We start from the raw sequence: 21038 nt of genomic DNA, 5'->3' as shown, positions 1-21038 counted from the left end.
CTTCTGAGGTCATAAGTCCCCTAGAACTTAGAAATACTTAAGCCTAACTAACATAAGGACGTCACACACATCCATGCCCGAGGCAGGATTTGAACCTGCGACTGTAGCGGTCGCGCGGTTCCAGACTGTAGCGCCTAGAACCAGTCGGCTACCAAGGCCTGCTGTTGCTCCTGTTTCGCGGACTATGTGTAGTTGTAATGAGGTTGTTGACTGTCAGCCTCTTGCTCCAAGATTTGAATGCTACAAGAAATATCAGCGGACAATTGAGTCAAATGAAAGGTAGGAACGTTGAAAGCAGAATCGAGGTTATGATGAAGCAAGCAACTCGAGTTGCTTTCCGAGTTTCGGATACGATGGGTGGCGGGGGTGGGGGAGGGGAGGGTAAATCCACATCGGTATTCACGGACAGAGTATGTCTTTCACGGGGCGTAGAGTTCCATGTTCCAGAATAGCAGGGCATCTCCGGCTCTCTTGAGAAGTGCCCGCACATGGGCACCACATGAGAGAGTGCTCACACGGTGGAGGTCATGAGAGGACGGTTGGTTATGGGAGCCACTTTGGACGTTAGAGAGGGTCGTGTGGAAGAGCTGGTCGCTGTACTACATACTGGCAGTGTGTGACAGAGAATCAACCGTAGGCGATCGCATATTGTGGTTCCTCTTGCTGTGTGAGTAAGCCTGTTTTACTGAGACAGCCTGTCTGCTTCCTGTTGCTTATCGAATGGCTGGCTACATCCATACTGACGTCACTTTGAAAATGGCGAGCCTCCTTACGGCATGTTGTGTTTGGGGTTAGTTTGACATGGTAGTATCGGGTTACTGATCAGGCGTTACGATCCGTACTAAAGGGTACATACATCATTCAATCCTGGGCAAAAGTTAAAATTGTGTTCGACAACAGTTAGAAGGCACCACGGCTGAGCAATTATTCCTCCTTCTAAAAGTGGTTCTGTAGTGATGTCCACTGATTAGTGCTGGATACCCTTAGTAAATTTAATTCTGCTGCACCACTCACCCGTGCACTGAATAACTGCGTTTTCTTTAAGTGAATTGTTATGCTTTATTAAAAGGCAAATGTTTGTTGTTAATAAACTTAACTGTACAGCATCTATCACTGGTGAACTGAGTAACTTTTTTAGCTTTAAGTAATGATCATATTTTATTAAAAAGGAAAGTGTTTGCCATTAGTACATTTAATTGTGCAACACCTCTGACCCATGCAATTCATAACTATAAATCACTTTTTTTTAAGGCAATGTGTATTTAGTTGTGTCACTTACTTTCTCAGAGTGTCACAAGCTTAAAACTGATTGATCTTTCTCTGTTTCGGAAACTCCGTATTTTGCTGTTGTTATGAGGCCTGTTCTGTGGCGCGGCTGGCTTTGCGTGCCCATTAGTGGGACGGCGCATGCCTGGTGTTATTAATGTGGTTCCTAAATTTATTTAAATACATTTACTTTGTGAAAAGGTTCTTTGCTTATGAAATATTAACTGAGTTGGTGATGATGCTGTTTGTTTTGTGGTTTTATAATGGTTTGTGATTTTTCTTGTATTTAAAATGGTTTCATAAGACCTTGCTACATTTTTATATTTCCTAAAAACTGTGTTTGAAAAAATTTCTTTAAATAATTTTCTTAATTGACCCTTTTAAATAAATTCTGATTACAAGCTTCGTTTAAAATACTAGACTATTTAAAAAATGATTAAACCACGATACCCAGGTGTAAAATACATTTTTTCTTCCTGATTCATTTAAGATATATGAGTAGCCTGTTGATAGTTTTATTTGTCAACTGTATTTATTACTGGCTTAATGTTCGTTGAAATACAGATTGTTAACTGTGTTTGCTTCTATGGGCTCAGTAGCCGTCACTCTCTGATCCCCATGTCCAGTTATCCAATTTCAACATTTCTTATATACACACAGTCCAGAAAGCCTGGTGTATGCTGAATAACTTTTGCTGCCGCCAGAACTCGTGCAAGATGTTATGACGACGGTACAGAATCTCTTACACAGCACTCTTCATATAGCCCCACATAAAAGGTTGAGAGGAGTTAAATATGGCGACCCTGCTAGCTAAGCAGCAGGTGTACCTTGATCTACCCACCTTTCATTGTGTTTGGTTCAAATGTCCAAGGATGACATGTGCAAGATGTGTGGATGCATTATTATGTTAAAACCACATGTTCTGATGGAGTGACATTGGTAGATCTTCCATTAAGGGGAGTGGGAACGCCCTATCCCAACAGTGTTAAATGTAATGACTTGGCTACCCTGTATTTCAGGAAACACTGCAGCCACTGACATGAAACTTTTACAGGACATTAAACTGTATGTTCTGAGTTTACCAAATACAATAACTGCATTTCCGCAACTGATTTCGAAAATAATATTTTTATTAACATGGTTACAATTTTGTGTACTTTTTTGTACATTATCATACATAGCATTAATTCTACATAACACTATGTTCTTCTTTTTGTATACTCAGGATATGTATGTTCCCAGATAATTTGAATACTCTACTCGAAGTTGGTTCTGCGATTTAGGGAAAAACGCAATTCCCATATGCTGTAGCACTTTCATCCTACCAATTTTTCCATCATTAAAAGCAATAACAGCATAAACATTTTTTGGTAAGCGAGTCCATATAAGATTATTGAACGACTCATTCGGATTTCCAGACAGATTTCTTCAGTAATACAGGATTTTCCAGGTCTCTGTAAACTGGTTTTATGTTATCCATCACTTCTGCTGAGATGGAATTTTTATGGGAGTATGAACTGTTTGAGTACTGGGCATTGCACCATGAATCAGGTCCAGGAGGGCAAAGGTGGTGTACTGACTTTTTATCAGTTGACTATCTGTGGAAGAAGGTAGCCCATACTGCCTGCTTCATTTTCAACAAATCCTCAGTATTATTTCTAATTGCCATCCAATAATACTGCTTTAGTTCATAAATCATTTTGCCTCTCAGCCTGCCTGTTATGGTTTTGCTATCAGAAAGTTTCTTGTCTCTCAAACTATGTTTAAATTTCCTCAACCTGGTGCCCATCCTCTTCCGCAAATGACCTTTAGAGCAATCCACAGCCTTCTATAAAAAAAATCCGATTTTATTAGATCTTGAAGTAATGTACGTAAAAATTTTAATGTTTTCAACCGATGTAGATTATATTTAAAAAATAAAATAAAATACTTCCCATAAGAGTATATATATCATTTTACTCTGAAAACTGCAGATTTTATAATGAGACAAAAATCTGGCAATGTGAGAAATTTTTTTTCTGTTCTAACTCCCCTTAACTCCACCAGTACCTCTAGCAAGAATGTCAAATATCTGGGACCCATTAGGAGGCATGGAAGAACGTATGGACCAATACGATCGATGGTACCACTCCATACACTGACATGGGACAATTCCTAAAATCGACGTGAATGTGTGGAATGAAAATTTTTGTCATCTCAAATGAGGCTGTTTCACAAATGCAAAACATCCTTTCTAGTAAAATGAGCTTCATTCGAAGAAAGAATACGTCACTGTAATTTGGGCTTGTCAACACAATGATGTAGAAACCGTCTACAGTAATTTACACATAGCGGAAATCTGCCGAAGCCAACACACGCATATTCAGTTGGTGCTAAGGGTGGAAAACACCAGATGGTGTCACGGACCGAGGTCACAGCATAAGTAACGTATGTAGCACACATCCTCTGGTTCTCTTCATTGCGACGCGGTGCGTCTGCGAAGCCCCTATACACTACACCACAGAACGTATGGCCAAAATAAGTAAAGCAACATAACATACACAATGTGATGAAAAGTATCCAGACATCCCAAAAAACGTGAGTTTTTCATATTAAGGGGATTGTCCTGCCACTTACTGCCAGCTACTCCATATCAGCGACCTCTTTAGTCATCAGACATCGTGAGAGAGCAGAAAGGGGTGCTCCGCAGAACTCATGGACTTTGTACGAAGTCACATGAATGGGTGCAACTTGTGTCATACGCCTGTACGCGAGATTTTCACACTCCTAAACATTCCTAGATCCACTGTTTCCGATGTGATAGTGAAGTGGAAACGTGAAGGGACACGTAGAGCACAAAAGCGTACAGACCGAACTCATCTGTTACAGAGACCGCCGGCAGTTGAAGAGGATCGTAATGTGTAATAGCCAGACATCTATCCATACCATCACACAGGAATCCCAAACTGCATCAGGATCCACAGAAAGTACTATGACAGTTAGACAGGAGGTGACAAAACTGGGATTCATGGTCGAGCGACTGCTCATAAACCACACATCATCCCGATAAAAGCTAAACGACTGCTCGCTCGGTGTAAGAAGCGTAAACATTGGACGATTGAACAGTGTGTTGAGTGACGATTCACGGTACACAATGTGGCTATCCGATGGCAGGGTGCGCTTATGGCGAATGCCTGACGAACGTCATCTGTCAACATGTGTAGTCCCAACAGTAAAATTCAGTGGCGGTGGTGTTATGGTGTGGTCGTGTTTCTCATGGAGGGGGTTTGCACCCCTTTGTTGCTTTGTTTGTTTTAAGCACCCTCTTGCTTCCCACCGTTAAAGAGCAATTCGGGTATGGTAATTCCATCTTTCAACACGATCGAGCACCTGTTAATATTGCACGGCATGTGACTGAGTTGTTACACGACAATAATATCCATGTAATGGACTGGCCTGCACAGAGTCCTGACCTGAATCCTATAGAACATTTTTGGGATGTTTTCGAACGCCGAGCCACGCCAAGCAGGCCGACGCCGCTTCCTCCTCTCAATGCAGCACTCCGTGAAGAATTGGCTGCCATTGCCCGAGAAACCTTCCAGCACCTGATTGAACGCATGCCTGCGAGAGTGGAGGCTGTCATCAAGGTTAGGGATGGACCAACACCATACTCAATTCCAGCAGTACCGATGGAGAGCGCCACGAACTTGTAAGTTATTTTCAACCAGGTGTCCGGACACGTTTGATCGCATAGTTCATTAACTACTAGAATGAAACGAATGAATGTGTGGGAAGGTGTTGCTAGAGGTCTTCCACAGAAAGCTGGAAGCCACATAGCTTTCAGTTAGAGTGAGTATAGAGCCAAATGGGGCTGACCCCGCAACAGGAGACAGTTGAACGAATTGGAAGACGGTGTGTGTCAATCAGTGAGCTTTTACAGTGAACCGTGGCGGTATTGTTAGGCTCAAAGACAACATATGGATAACTTTACACGGGGAAGAAACATAAGGAAACTGAAAAACGATGAAGTCTGACGAGTGGATCCCAGAAGTTTTGTATCGCTTACAGTAGTTTGTAACGTGCATGGGGAGTGTTCTGAACCACAGGCAACTACAACAGCAGATGACTGTTATATCGTACAACAGGAAAGAAGGGATGCACATCAAACAGTGCGTGGGATTTGTTGCGAAATTTAAAAGGACTGCAAGACACGCAATCTCATGTTCCACAGTGGCGTGGTGACTGCATAGTGGTGGTCTCTTTCCTCGAGGGCTCGTTTGCTTTGTTCTATTGAGACCCGGATGTCAGCGACACGGTTTGAGATGATGCCAAGAGCATAGGGGGCTAGATCAGCGAGGACTGAAGTCACGAGCTCTTGTCAGATGAGAGTAAAATCACTGTGGGTTGTGATTCTGATCGGACCCTTATGGCGAGAGGCGGGAACACGCAATGTAACTAAGAACATTGATGAATATGATCGTTTTGGTGGTGCAGGTGCTATGGTATGCGTAGGCATAATGTTGCATGAGCATACTGACCACCAGATCTTTGAGCACAGTACACTCTCCAGTCAATATCATTCTGGCACCTTCGCCAGTGCGTCTTTTCAGGGATGCATTCGGCGCTGGACAAAGCGGGTAGAGGGGCTCTTGGAGTGGGACGATATGTGGGAAATGGTCTGGCCTGAACGTTCCTCCAACTTAAATCCCACTGATCCCATGTGGGATGAGTTGAGGAGCATGCCCACATTCACCAACAACCATCCAGCAGCTGCGAACGGCCCTGGTGGAGGAAAGAAGGGTCCTGCCACAAGAACCATGATACTAGCCTTGTGGCCAGCGTGGGAGCACGTTGCAGAGCATGCATTGCCTTCTCTGGTGATCACACAGCCTACTAAGAACCATGTCATGCCTTTTGCAATACCCAGGAGACCATGATAAATAACGGTGACTTATGTGTAATTATTGTCTTTTGTTTGGTGTCAGTGCGTGTTTGTTTCATTTACCTTACAGTTGTTTCTACGTGTGGTCCAAATATCGTCGAGCTGTATTACTTATCAGAGACACATTATGCGAAAGTTACTTTGCTTCTTAAGTTTGGCACACCAGTGTAGTTGCGAACGGACCAGTTTACGGAATTCGTTCCAGTCTGTCGAAAATGGTATGTGACGGACTGATAAGGAAACGAAAACACTTTCGATAAATGCTTGGTGCAGCTCTGTCGTTATGTCCAGACTCATCGTAAATCATTTACAACTCTGTGTTCCCTTCGAACGTGTGTTCAGCCATCCTGTACTGTCTACGTTGTGTCAGCTATTGTGGTAGTCAGCAATGACACAAACAAGGAAGGAGAGAAGTTGCGACGGCCGGTGGCAGGAATCCAAAATGATCTGTAAATAACTCTTTCAAATTAGTAGGACTCTTCATTCCTAAAAAGGAGAGACATATAACTTAACTCCTTGCTGTGATGTGGCTGGATCTCCTTCCTGTGCCTCCTCCATGCAGTTACTTTTACACACACTTACTGCACGCAGAATGCAGGCTAAGTATCGTCCTCCTATTACTCAGTACTGACGCTCTCGAAGTCTGCGACCGAACTGGGCCGACCAGCGATGGGCGGTTGGTTAAGTCAGTGTTGATGGGGGCCGCTGAACTGGAGGTGTGGCGCTGCCAGCTTCTCCCATCGGCGTGTGGTTCACCGACTTCCTGATGCCGTTTTATGGCACTGCGCTGTTTGGTGTGCAATCGATACTTTAGGACTGTACTGTCTCGGTCTTACTTACTGCTCAGTGGTGAACGGACAAGTGAGCACGAGGCTGAAGCAGTGACTGTAAACAGAACCACCTTATGACAGGGTACAAATGGTGGCGGCGTCTCCTCAGTGTATGAAGATACTGGGTAGTGGGAGAGCTGAAACTGATCTGGTCTGCAAACTTATTTAAATGCAAACAAAATACTTTTGGAAATGGATTCCTTAAGATAACTTCGTCTGTTACATCTACAACCCTCGACACCTGTATAGGGATTGTGAACATCCTGCATATACAACCATTAGAGTCACCTACACCCAGAAATTTACATTCAAGGCACGACATTCACACACCGTGAGCGAAAGAGCCATTGTGCATGGAGAGGTCAAATCTTCTGCGATTAGTTGATTGGATGTTTCCCTCGGGGCCATACAAATCTTTCTTTCTTTTCAAGCAGCTTATTCGTCAGAGCTCAGTGAGGCACTTCACATACAACAACCCTACATGATCAAGTGAACGAGGTGCATTCAAGTTCTAAGGCCTCCAATTTTTTTTTTCTAATTAACTACTCACCCGAAATCGATGAAACTGGCGTTACTTCTCGACGTAATCGCCCTGCAGACGTACACATTTTTCACAACGCTGACGCCATGGTTCCATGGCACCGGCGAAGGCTTCTTTAGGAGTCTGTTTTGACCACTGGAAAATCGCTGAGGCAATAGCGGCAAGGCTGGTGAATGTGTGGCCACGAAGAGTATCTTTCATTGTTAGAAAAAGCCAAAAGTCACTAGAAGCCAGGTCAGGTGAGTAGGGAGCATGAGGAATCACTTCAAAGTTGTTATCACGAAGAAACTGTTGCGTAACGTTAGCTCGATGTGCGGGTGCGTTGTCTTGGTGAAACAGCACACGCGCAGCCCTTCCCGGACGTTTTTGTTGAAGTGCACGAATGAATTTGTTCTTCAAAACATTTGCGTAGGATGCACCTGTCACCGTAGTGTCCCTTGGAACGCAATCGGTAAGGATTACGCCCTCGCTGTCCCATAACATGGACACCATCATTTTTTCAGCACTCGCGGTTACCCGAAATTTTTTTGGTGGCGGTGAATCTGTGTGTTTCCATTGAGCTGACTGGCGCTTTGTTTGTGGACTGAAAAATAGCATCCACGTCTCATCCATTGTCGCAACCGACGAAAAGAAAGTCCCATTCATGCTGTCGATGCACGTCAACATTGCTTGGCAACATTCCACACGGGCAGCCATGTGGTCGTCCGTCAGCATTCGTGGCACCCACCTGGATGACACTTTTCGCCTTTTCAGGTCGTCATTCAGGATTGTGTGCACAGAACCCACAGAAATGCCAACTCTGGAGGTGATCTGTTCAACAGTCATTCGGCGATCCCCCAAAACCTCTCCACTTTCTCGATCGTGTCGTCAGACCGGCTTGTGCGAGCCCGAGGTTGTTTCGGTTTGTTGTCACACGATGTTCTGCCTTCATTAAACTGTCGCACCCACGAACGCACTTTCGACACAACCATAACTCCATCACCACATGTCTCCTTCAACTGTCGATGAATTTCAATTGGTTTCACACCACGCAGATTCAGAAAACGAATGATTGCACGCTGTTCAAGTAAGGAAAACGTCGCCATTTTAAGTATTTAAAACAGTTCTCATTCTCGCCGCTGGCGGTAAAATTCCATCTGCCGTACGGTGCTGCCATCTCTGGGACGTATTGACAATGAACGCGGCCTCATTTTAAAACAATGCGCATGTTTCAATCTCTTTCCAGTCCAGAGAAAAAAATCGTAGGCTTTAGAACTTAAATGCACCTCGTACAACATTGAAAGAATTCATGGTTGTGGTGATCTTAGTCTGGGACAGACACAGGTCGAGACTCACGTGGAGGCAGTGCTGACGGAGTCGGCGGACCAGCCGGACTGGAGAGAGGTCGTCCTGGGCAGCTCCAGCAGGGGGAACGGGCCCTGCTTGCGCGCTATGCCGTACTCCAGCGCTGGATTCCTCTCTCCCAACATGGCGCTCTGGAACAGGACACCAGGACTCATGTAACATAAAGATGTTTTCCGTACAGACTATCCATCCGTCTCTGGCGTTTAAAATAGAGTTTTGTATTCTGGGACGAAAATCTGTAACAGACTGGCAAGATATCAGTCAGGAAAACAAAAATCCACAGATATTTCAACATAAAGTGAAACAGTGTCTCATGAGCAACTTACTCTACAGTATACCTGAATATTTGAAATCAGGAATGTAAATTCGGCGTAATTGCTATTTTAATAATCAGACAGATCATGCCTGATTTTTCCATAACACAGAGTTATTCGGCTGTCCCTACCTATGGGTCTTACGCAACCCGTGATGCCGTCAAATAACACGCACAAGATTTTCATATGCTGTCGCTCATTATGCGCACGCTATTAGTCCTACACAAAAAAAATTTGCTGGACCTTTTTATAGGAAATCTGTTGTTGTTACATTTTGTGGCGTGGTACGTTTTCGCTAGGGATATTAGTTCTCCACTATTCAAGAAAAACTTACAAAAATATGCTTCAAAGATGTTTTGTTGAATAACTACAAAACCGTGGAATCCAGCGAAAACGTAACGCAGTACAGAACTTAACTTCATAAAACTTCCTACAAAAAGATCCTGTTCATTTTTTCTGTAGAACTAATAATATGTGTGTAGCGAAAGAGAATATGAATATCTTGTGGGTAGGTTTCGAAGACATTGCAGGTTGCACAAAACACATAGGTAGGGGCGTCTGAATCATAGACAGCTAATAGTGGTCTGTATAAAGTTAAAATTCGTTGTTTGAACTATTAGATAACTTCAGAAGCTGAGTGGTGTAGGAGGAATAGCAACGAATATTTTTCGAAGTCGGTAGCTCTTTTAGGATTTTTGTAGAATAGTGACAGTCGTAATTTGTTGTTAGTAAATTCTGCAGTGGTCATCGTCAACGGATCCTTCACCCTGCTAGTCTACAACGTGATTCGCTGTAAATTGAAATTTGTGGTAAGTTTTATGGGACCAAACTACTGAGGTCATCTGTCCCTAGGCTTACACACTACTTAATCTAACTTAAACTTACTTACACTAAGGACAACACATACACACCCACGCCAAAGGGAGGGCTCGAACCTCCGACGGGAGTGATTCGTTCTACATCCGTGAAAAACCTCCTTCATGTTACTATTGACGAAATCCAATGTCTGACTAAATGAATTACTGAATAATACACACATCCAACATAAACCAGTAAATCACCTGTAGTCTGTATAATACATTTTTACTATAGAATGTACTTCACACTTGTTGCTATGTGTATTAAGTATGATAACATTGATCTTGTCTTATCCTAAAATACTTTTGTAAAAGTTTCAATGCATTTATGACACTTTATCAGAGATATACAGAGTCTTACAAGGATACGAGAGGTAGTCATAGTGTATCAATTATCATCTTGAAAAAGTGGAGTTGCGTAGTTCATGTTTTTCTTTGTTTGGAGTCCTAGTATACATCCTTCATAGTACAAACGAACCGACATAATTTTCACTATTATCTTAGTGAAAAATAAATAAAATTTTAACAGAATTACAATACAATTACAAATATCCAAAAATACTTTCGCAAATAACGATTAGCGTAGTCTAATAGCGATGTCTCTTTCTCTTTCTTTCTTTCACTCTCTCTCTCTCTCTCTCTCTCTCTCTCTCTCTCTCACACACACACACACACACACTTTTCTCTCTCTCTCTCTCTCTCACACACACACACTTTTCTCTCTCTCTCTCTCTCTCTCTCTCTCTCTCTCTCTCTCTCTCTCTCTCTCTCTCTCTCTGTTCCTATCGCTCTCTTTATCTCACTCGTCTCGAGAACACAGAGACAACAGTTACCGTAATGCCAATTTTTTTAGTTATCAATGAATGACTTATTTGCTAAATAAACTGTCACTTTACCGTCTATTAAAGTAGCATTCAATATGGATCTTACACTTGCACAGACTTTCCACCCATTGCTGCATTATGGTGCAGACTTCTGCTCAGCAAGAATTCTTTCCGATAACAACTACGGCTCTCCCGCCAATGTTACATCTGAGTTAGACAGTAACTTTCGATCAATTTTCCATCACTACTTTCTATATTGATTCCGATACGGACAGGGTTTCTGCAGTTTACTACAACTGACGTTTAACAGTCGCTGTGGTACAGTTACGATCAAAAATATCTTCCCGAAAAATCTAATCAGATATCGCAACTTTAGACAACAGTTCATCTTACTCAGATTTTTTTAGGAACTGTATTTGTGCTGATTTCTCCTCGAACCACACTTTTTTTATAGTAGCTGACTAGGGGTTACATAGTAGGTATGCGAGAATGCGGCCGGCCAGTAGCTTCTAGTCATCAAAAAACAGGTAATTAAGAAAACGTGGATAGAAGTAGGAAGATATCAAGAATGATTTCGTACTCCCCAAAAAGACAAAGCAACTTACAGGGACCAACAGAGAGCCAGCGTCGAAAATTCATTAATGCTAGATACAGAAATGGACAGAGAGCTGTATATGCCGGCTGTCTGCTGACGGCTTAACGCTGTTGGTTTCCATCATCTACATCTATCTCTATAGCTACATCTATGTGATTACTCTGCTATTCACAATAAAGTGCCTGGCAGAGGGTTCAACGAACCACAGTAAAGCTGTGTCTCTACTGTTCCACTCTCGAACGCCGCGAGGGAAAAATGAGCACTTAAATTTTTCTGTGCGAGCCCTGATTTCTCTTATTATATCGTGATGATCATTTCTCCCTACGTAGATGGGTGCCAACAGAATGTTTTCGCAATCGGAGAAGAAAACTGGTGATTGAAATTTCATGAGAAGATCCCGTCGCAACGAAAAACGTCTTCGTTTTAATGATTGCCACTCCAATTCAAGTATCATGTCTGTGGCACTATCTCCCCTATTTCCCGATAATGCAAAACGAGCTGCCCTTCTTTGTACTTTTTCGATGTCATCCGTCAGTCCCATCTGATGCGGATTCCACACAGCACACCAATACTCCAGAATAGGGCGGTCAAGCGTGGTGTAAGCAGTCTCTTTAGTAAACCTGTTGCACCTTCTAAGTGTTCTACTAATGAACCGCAGTCTTTGGTTAGCTCTACCCACAACATTATCTATGTGATCGTTCCAATTTAGGGTATTTTTAATTTCCACAAGCCTCCTAGTATGGAACAGAAAACATATCGTCTTGTCAGCAGTACCCTCTGCTGGCGAGAACGTCTGGTAGTTAGTGGTAAGAACCGACGGATTTTTTTTTTTTTTTTTTTTTTTTTTTTTGATCTGACGAGAAAGGCAGATGGTCTGTGTGGTGACCCAATAACACTCCCCTTTCTCCAAATCACTTCGCCACCACAGAACAGTGTGACAGCATGAGCCCGGATATCTCACGTTGGACGACTGTTGGGTGAAGAGAGGGAACTGATATAAATTTCATCTAAGACGCTATCGGAGTAATCACCAACCTTTTAGAAGAACGTACATTGCCAATCGTTTAATTTTCTTATCTGGTAGAAGAGATGCTTGTGATCCACCCTGTGGAAGATGACAACAGCGAGCACAGGTTGGAAGTAACTGCACAGGCAGTCAGTTGTATCAGCACTCCAACGGCCTGCAAAGTTTCCAGAACTAAACCAAGTCCTTCAGGTTTGGGCACCGATGTTTCAAGACTGGGACTAGCGTCTCAAACATCTCGATGGATTCTTCAGCACTGTGGTTTTGCGATGTGGGAGAGCGCTAGGTGACTACAGCGTTTTTCGTGAGCCTTCGTCTCACCCCTCCTTGGAACACCAGAGAAGTTTTGGACAATAAGGCGAGTAGAATGACTACAGAGACTACAGGTGGCTTTGGCTGAGCTTGAACGTTGGTGCACTCATTTTTTATTTGCAACCTACATCCTCAATTATTTGCTTGACGTATTCCAATCTCTGTCTTCCACTACAGTTTTTGCCCTCTACAGCTCCCTCTAGTACCATGGAAGTCATTCCCTCATGTCTTAGCAGATGTCCTATCATCCTGTCCCTTCTCCTTATCAGCGTTTTCCACATATTCCTTTCCTCTCCGATTCTGCGTAGAACCTCCTCATTCCTTACCTTATCTGTCCACCTTATTTTCAACATTCGTCTATAGCACCACATCTCAAATGCTTCGATTCTCTACTGTTCCAGTATTCCCACAGTCCATGTTTCACTACCATACAATGCTGTACTCCAGACGTACATCCTCAGAAATTTCTTCCTCAAATTAAGGCCGGTATTTGATGTTAGTAGACTTCTCTTGGCCAGAAATGCCTTTTTTGCCATAGCGAGTCCGCTTTTGATGTCCTCCTTGCTCCGTCCGTCATTGGTTATTTTACTGCCTAGGTAGCAGAATTCCTTAACTTCATCGACTTCGTGACCATCAATCCTGATGTTACGTTTCTCGCTGTTCTCATTTCTACTACTTCTCATTACCTTCGTCTTTCTCCGATTTACTCTCAAACCATACGGTGTACTCATTAGACTGTTCATTCCGTTCAGCAGATCATTTAATTCTTCTTCACTATCACTCAGGATAGCAATGTCATCAGCGAATCGTATCATTGATAACCTTTCACCTTGTATTTTAATTCCACTCCTGAACCTTTCTTTTATTTCCAACATTGCTTCCTCGATGTACAGATTGAAGAGTAGGAGCGAAAGGCTACAGCCTTGTCTTACACCATTCTTAATACGAGCACTTCGTTCTTGATCGTCCACTCTTACTATTCCCTCTTGGTTGTTGTACATATTGTATATGACCCGTCTCCCCCTATAGCTTACCCCTACTTTTTTCAGAATCTTGAACAGCTTGCACCATTTTATATTGTCGAACGCTCTTTTTCCAGGTCGACAAATCCTATGAATGTGTCTTGATTTTTCTTTAGCCTAGCTTCCATTATTAGCCGTAACGTCAGAATTGCCTCTCTCGTGCCTTTACTTTTCCTAAAACCAAACTGATCGTCACCTAGCGCATTCTCAATTTTCTTTTCCATTATTCTGTATATTATTCTTGTAAGCAGCTTCGATGCATGAGCTGTTAAGCTGATTGCGCGATAATTCTCGCACTTGTCAGCTCTTGCCGTCTTCGGAATTGTTTGGATGATGCTTTTCCGAAAGTCAGATGGTACATCGCCAGACTCATATATTCTACACACCAACGTGAATAGTCGTTTGTTGCCACTTCCCCTAATGATTTTAGAAATTCTGATGGAATGTTATCTATCGCTTCTGCCTTATTTGACCGTAAGTCTTCCAAAGCTCTTTTAAATTCCGATTCTAATACTGGATCCCCTATCTCTTCTAAATCGACTCCTGTTTCTTCTTCTATCACATCAGACAAATCTTCACCCTCATAGAGGCTTTCAATGTATTCTTTCCACGTGTCTGCTCTCTCTTCTGCATTTAACAGTGGAATTCCCGTTGCACTCTTAATGTTACCACCGTTGCTTTTAATGTCACCAAAGGTTGTTTTGACTTTCCTGTATGCTGAGTCTGTTCTTCCGACAATCATATCTTTTTCGATGTCTTCACATTTTTCCTGCAGCCATTTCGTCCTTCCCTGCACCTCGTATTTATTTCATTCCTCAGCGACTTGTATTTCTGTATTCCTGATTTTTCCGGAACATGTTTGTACTTCCTCCTTTCATCAATCACCTGAAGTATTTCTTCTGTTGCCCATGGTTTCTTCGCAGCTACCTTCTTTGTGCCTATGTATTCCTTCCCAACTTCTGTGATGGCCCTTTTTAGAGATGTCCATTCCTCTTCAACTGTGCTGCCTACTGCGCTATTCCTTATTGCTGTATCTATAGCGTTAGATAACTTCAAACGTAACTCGTCATTGCTTAGAACTTCCGTATCCCACTTCTTTGCGTATTGATTCTTCCTGACTGATGTCTTAAACTTCAGCCTACTTTTCATCACTACTATATTGTTATCTGAGTCTATATCTGCTCCTGGGTACGCCTTACAATCCAGTATCTGATTTCGGAATCTCTGTCTGACCATGATGTGATCTGATTGAAATCTTCCCGTATCTCCTGACCTTTTCCAAGTATACCTCCTCCTCTTGTGATTCTTGAACAGGGTATTCGCTATTACTTGCTGAAACTTGTTACACAATTCAATTAGTCTTTCTCCTCTTTCATTCCTTGTCCCAAGCCCATATTCTCCTGTAACCTTTTCTTTTACTCCTTCCCCTACAACTGCATTCCAGTCGCCCATGACTATTAGATTTTCGTCCCCCTTTACATACTGCATTACCCTTTCAATATCCTCATACACTTTCTCTATCTGTTCATCTTCAGATTGCGACGTCGGCATGTATACCTCAACTATCGTTGTCGGTGTTGGTCTGCTGTTGATTCTGATTAGAACAACCCCGGTCACTGAACTGTTCACAGTAACAGACCCTCTGCCCTACCTTCCTATTCATAACGAATCCTACACCTGTTATACCATTTTCTGCTGCTGTTGATATTACCCGATACTCATCTGACCAGAAATCCTTGACTTCCTTCCACTTCACTTCACTGACCCCTACTATATCTAGATTGAGCCTTTGCATTTCCCTTTTCAGATTTTCTAAATTCCCTACCACGTTCAAGCTTCTGACATTCCACGCCCCGACTCGTAGAACATTATCCTTTCGTTGATTATTCAATCTTTTTCTCATGGTAACCTCCCCCTTGGCAGTCCCCTCCCGGAGATCCAAATGGGGGACTATTCCGGAATCTTTTGCCAATGGAGAGATCATCATGACACTTCTTCAACTACAGGCCACATGTCCTGTGGATACACGTTACGTGTCTTTAATGCAGTGGTTTCCATTGCTTTCTACATCCTCATGTCGTTAATCATTGCTGATTCTGCCGCCTTTAGGGGCAATTTCCCACCCCTAGGACAAGAGAGTGCCCTGAACCTCTATCCGCTCCTCCGCCCTCTTTGACAAGGCCGTTGGCAGAATGAGGCTGACTTCTTATGCCGGAAGTCTTCGGCCGCCAATGCTGATTATTTATCAAAATTTAGGCAGTGGCAGGGATCGGGACCGAAGCCGTTTTGATTATGAATCAAAGACGCTACCCCTAGACCACGGGTACTGAGGTGCAGTCATGTGGATTCAATAAAGTTGAACGCATGACATCTCGCAAGCAGGCTGCCTAGTTGCAAAGACGACATACTGTGTCAGTAGTAACCTGTAGTTTCGTCAGAAAAACTTCTGCCACGGTAGCTAAAATTATGCATTGCCAGTGAATTTCACCTCACTTGTGCACACACACACACGCACACACACACACACACACACACACACACAAGGTCTCAAAATCGCAGTCCAGTATTTCACCAGTCATTAAAACGGGATAAATGAAGGCCAGTATTTTGCTGGCCTTTAAAATTTATGAGCTATTCACTATTTAGCCACTGTCTTGGCAGTGTTTAAAAGGATTCCAATGATTTGTACCTTACACCACGTTCAAAAGTATCCTAACAGTCTGAATTTTGTGCAAATGAACATCCTGTTCAAAAGTATTCAACCGATCTGAATTTTATGCCATATTCAAAAGTATCTGAATAATGTAAATTGATAGGAGATTGTTGACATTGATAAGTAGTTGAAAGTGGATAGTTGAAAACATAGCAACCCCGATTTCTTCCCAGTATGAATGACTGTTACTACATACTGTTCAGTATGCTACTTCATCTAGTTGACTTGTTGTCTCCACTATAGGACAGCATATGTTAGCATTATCGGCAGAACATGACAAACGTTTTGTAACGGAAGATAAAGTTAATACCATAGCATGACGGTCACTAAAATGTTTGTCTAATTTGTATTTCGATTTTAGTCGAACTAAGACGAGTTTTTCACAAATAATACAGACAGTTTAGACTGGGTAATGAAGTTGTTTATTTTGACAAATGGTTCAAATGGCTCTGAGCACTATGAGACTTAACATCTGAGGTCATCAGTCCCCTAGAACTTAAAACTACTTAAACCTAACTAACCTAAGGAGATCACACACCCATGAACGAGGCAGGATTCGAACCGTAGTATACCCGCGGCTCCGGAGTGAAGCGCCTAGAACCGCTCGGCCACCACGGCCGGCTTTACTTTGACAAAAGAAATCAAAGTAGTCTCATTGAAAAGTGCACTCTAAGTTGTAAATTGGATTAGCGGTAGCGCCGTGCATGTTTTGTAATGTTGCAGAACAAATCCTTATACATTATGATCAGTAATACAGAAACTTTTAGTTTCCTTGCGGTACAATGATCAAATTAAGCTTTTCGGCAAATGCTGCTTAGTAATGTCCCTGTAAGGTGAGGTTCAAGAGCCATGAAGTATTTTATAAAATGCATTTTATCCATCAGCTGTTTATTTGTCCCATTAGTCAGCTACCGGTTTCTTTTATCAACCATCATCCAGGACGTAGGGTACAGCAGATTAGTTAAAAACGTCCCATATTCCTTTGAAGCTGAATAGTATCGAAATTATCAAGTGGAATTCTACAAACAATTTGTCTTAGAGTACTGACAGTCATATCTTATGTCAAAGAGACAGACGTCATAGGAGTTGTCGATGTGTTTGACATAAGATATGACTTTCAGTACTCTAAGACAAATTGTTTATACAATTTCACTCGATAATTTAGATACTCTTCAGCTTCAAAGAAATATGGGGTGTTTGTAACTAATCTGTTGTACCCTACATCCTGGATGATGGTTTGTAACTGAAACCGGGAGCTGAATAATGGGACAAATAAACAGCTCGTGGTTAAAATGCATTTTATGACATGTTGCTTAAACTGTACATTATCTCAATATAGCCAATTTGTATCATGGGTATTTTTTTAATGTTACAGAAAAATTCGTTTATGAAATGTTTTTTCTTAAAATTTTAGCTATTTTGATGAATAATTTTATTTTGTTGCAAAGATCGAATTTTTGTTCGCAATCAGAGATCTGCAAATATACTTACATATTATGATAAGCGATACGCTTGTTGTAGCACGGCCACTAGTTAGAGGTGTTACCGAGCAGATGAGGTGGGAGCTGACCACCATCGTCACGTCAGATGCAGCAAGACCACCAGAAGACTGGTTCATTGTCGGCCAGGCAATGGGCTAGCAATGCAATAACGACCACACAGCACAAAGGCAAAATGACTACAGCAGGATAGTTACTACACCACCAAACTACATGTTTGTTATGGTCTATGTGGTCGAAAGCAGATCTTCAGCTAAGCAATTACATACTGGACTAGTATAAATGGGCATCGTTTTCGATCAAAGATATCACAGTCTGGCGGCCAGCATCTACTGAACGACACAACTGCTCCTTTCCTCACCTTCATCAAGCACAGGTAGCATTCGACAATCATGTGCAGATGATCCTGACAACCTCTGAACATGGTGCCAACTTACACAAAATTCAAATAGTTCAGATACTTTTGAACGTGGTCGCAATTAATGGAAAATTCAAGCCAATCGGATGCTTTTGAACATGGTGCTAAATTTAGATCATTTGGATTCTTTTAAAGATTTCCAAGATGCTGACTTCATATTGATTGGCCGTTTTGTTGCAACTGCCAGTAGAATGCTGGGTTGCGAATGGCTGACTCATTTAAATGGCTGTCTCATTTTAATAACTGGTTAAATTCTGAGGTATTATTGGGAGCTCTAAATGTGTGTGTGTGTGTGTGTGTGTGTGCGGATGTGAGTGATTCTGTAGATGCACATCTGAGATGGGATATACCGATGTAGCAGATGCTGACTGACTGTGACACAGTATTTAAGAAACCCGCGCTTATGACGTAGTGCTCTCAAGCCAATGGCCATGAATTGACGTCGCCACGGCTCATGATTGGTCAAAGTGGCTTGGAGTTACTGTAGCCACTCTAAACATCTTATCGTCCAAAGCTTCGTTGCTGTATCGGGGAAGGATGAGATGAGAGATTAAGAAATATGCTATCGTCCCCGAAGCCTCTCTCAAACGGCCAAACCATAATTCCGAAGAGTCCATGAAGCCCTTTCAGAAGGTGTTCCAAGTTCCAAACATCGGTACACAAACCTGTTCGATTTAATTTAAGTGCCGTAGCAATGCCGGTACCCCTGTGTATGGTGTAGTCGTTCTGCATTAAGTGGATGCCAGGCTTCCATTCTTCCTGACAAGAAGATCGAACAGTTGACACTGAACATTCTTCTAAAACTTGTGTGATTCCTCCAAGAGCACTTCCTCGTCCAACCCCAGATTTTGGGCTTGTGCTGTCCCTTTGTGTTCTGGTATTGAAGTGATCTGGAGAATAGGGACTGTTATCGATCTCCACAGAGGCATCCTGCCAACCTCGCCTGAATATAAAAGATATTCGTCATACCACACGACTAACCCCCAGAAATTTTGATCACCTGGATCGCACATGAGACAGAATTATATGTTATCCCTTGAGGCTTGTGGTAATGGAAGCCAGCAAGGTAAAGGCCTCAGCAGACGGTAACTACATTCACTGACAGAACAACTTTCTGTAGTCTGCTACTGACATGAATTAGTTCTCGACGCTCGTATGACTAATTGCTGGTTGTCACACTGCATCCGTATTCGGGAGGACGACGGTTCACACGCGTCCAGCCATCCAGATTTAGGTTTTCAATGATTTCCCTAAATCGCTCCAGACATATGCTGGGATAGTTCCTTTGATAGGGCACGGCCGGTTTCCTTCCTCATCCTTGACACAACGCGAGCTTGTGCTCCGTCATTAAAGATCTCGATGTCAAAGAGACTTTAAACCCAAACTTCCTGATTCTCTCCTTTTCGAGTTGCTCTCTACTGGGCCCTGTTAGTTGCTTCGTCTTTTTAGCGTGTACGTAAACATTCTTTGGGCTGTTATTGATATCATTGCAGCCATGCCATCTTCTGACGCTTCAACTGCTTGAGCAAGAGAAGTTGCTGGACGGCCACATTCGCTCTTACTGGCGTTGTCGCCCCAGGTTAGAATCTATAATAAAGCATGGTTCCAAGAGCAAACAGCACCTCACACGTAATACAGTGACAGAAGTGTGGGCAACACGGTTTTAAGAAATCAGAGTGCGAAGAACCGCTGCCCGCATTTCCGATACCAGATTAGTTTAGCAACTACTAAATGTGAGCTACAGTAAATTGCAGAAACCCTGTCCACTCTTTCACAGATTCCCTAGTGCCGTACAATTAGTATGTAACACGGTACGGTCTAATTCAAGTGTAAGATGGGTGGAAGTGACGTAGTGATTTCCGAAAAGAACTCTTGCTCACGAGAAGTTTGTACCGTGATACAGTAATGGGCGGAAATTTTTACGTGAATGTGTGGCCCACATTGAATGCACTTTAATAAATTGTAAAGTGGTACCCTATATAGCGAATGACGTGTTCAATTGAAAGACAAAAACTGGCATTTCGGTAAAGGTTTTTTCCTGTGTTAGTGAAGCGAGAGAGGATAGAGGAAAACACAACGATAGAGAGATAGACAGAGAGAAAAGGAAACTGCTGTTGCATCATGTTATTGTCTATTTCCAGAGCTGCATACCCATAGGGACGTCACCAACAATAGGCTTCGTAATGCTCCGTCATTGGACCACTGCCATCTCAGATTGTACGCAGTTCTCTCTGCCTCCCTCTCTCTGTCTCTCTCTTTCTGTCTGTCTGTCTGTCTCTCTCTCTCTCTCTCTCTCTCTCTCTTTCTCTCTCTCCCTCCCTCCCTCCCCTCCCCCTCTCCCGCCCCCGCCTACTCTCTTTTCAACCACACAGTTGTTTTACATCTATCAGAATACATTATTTCGTAATCCGTGTTATTAAAGCCCACGTTCAGGATCTTGTTTAAAACTTAATGCTGACATTTTTACTATTCGAAAGGTATCTGATGTATGTGGTCGTTCGACACGAAAATTAGTCTACTTTGCTTATTTTCATTCGGTTATGTCGTATGGTATTATG

General features: G+C 42.6%; 1 protein-coding gene across 1 annotated transcript in view; it reads right to left on the bottom strand.

Annotated features, from left to right (window-relative positions):
- The window catches only part of LOC126354751 (proton-coupled amino acid transporter-like protein CG1139), a 150948-nt gene that overhangs the window by 105545 nt on the left and 24365 nt on the right, over positions 1 to 21038 (bottom strand). The window contains exon 2 of the mRNA XM_050004631.1: positions 8894 to 9033. Within this exon, the coding sequence (XP_049860588.1) occupies positions 8894 to 9027 (134 nt within the window). The 5' untranslated portion in view covers positions 9028 to 9033. The remainder of the gene's footprint in view (positions 1 to 8893; positions 9034 to 21038) is intronic.

Source organism: Schistocerca gregaria, chromosome 3 (assembly GCF_023897955.1).
Source record: "Schistocerca gregaria isolate iqSchGreg1 chromosome 3, iqSchGreg1.2, whole genome shotgun sequence".
Lineage (NCBI taxonomy): Eukaryota > Metazoa > Arthropoda > Insecta > Orthoptera > Acrididae > Schistocerca > Schistocerca gregaria.
This window is presented reverse-complemented; position numbering and strand designations above follow the sequence as displayed.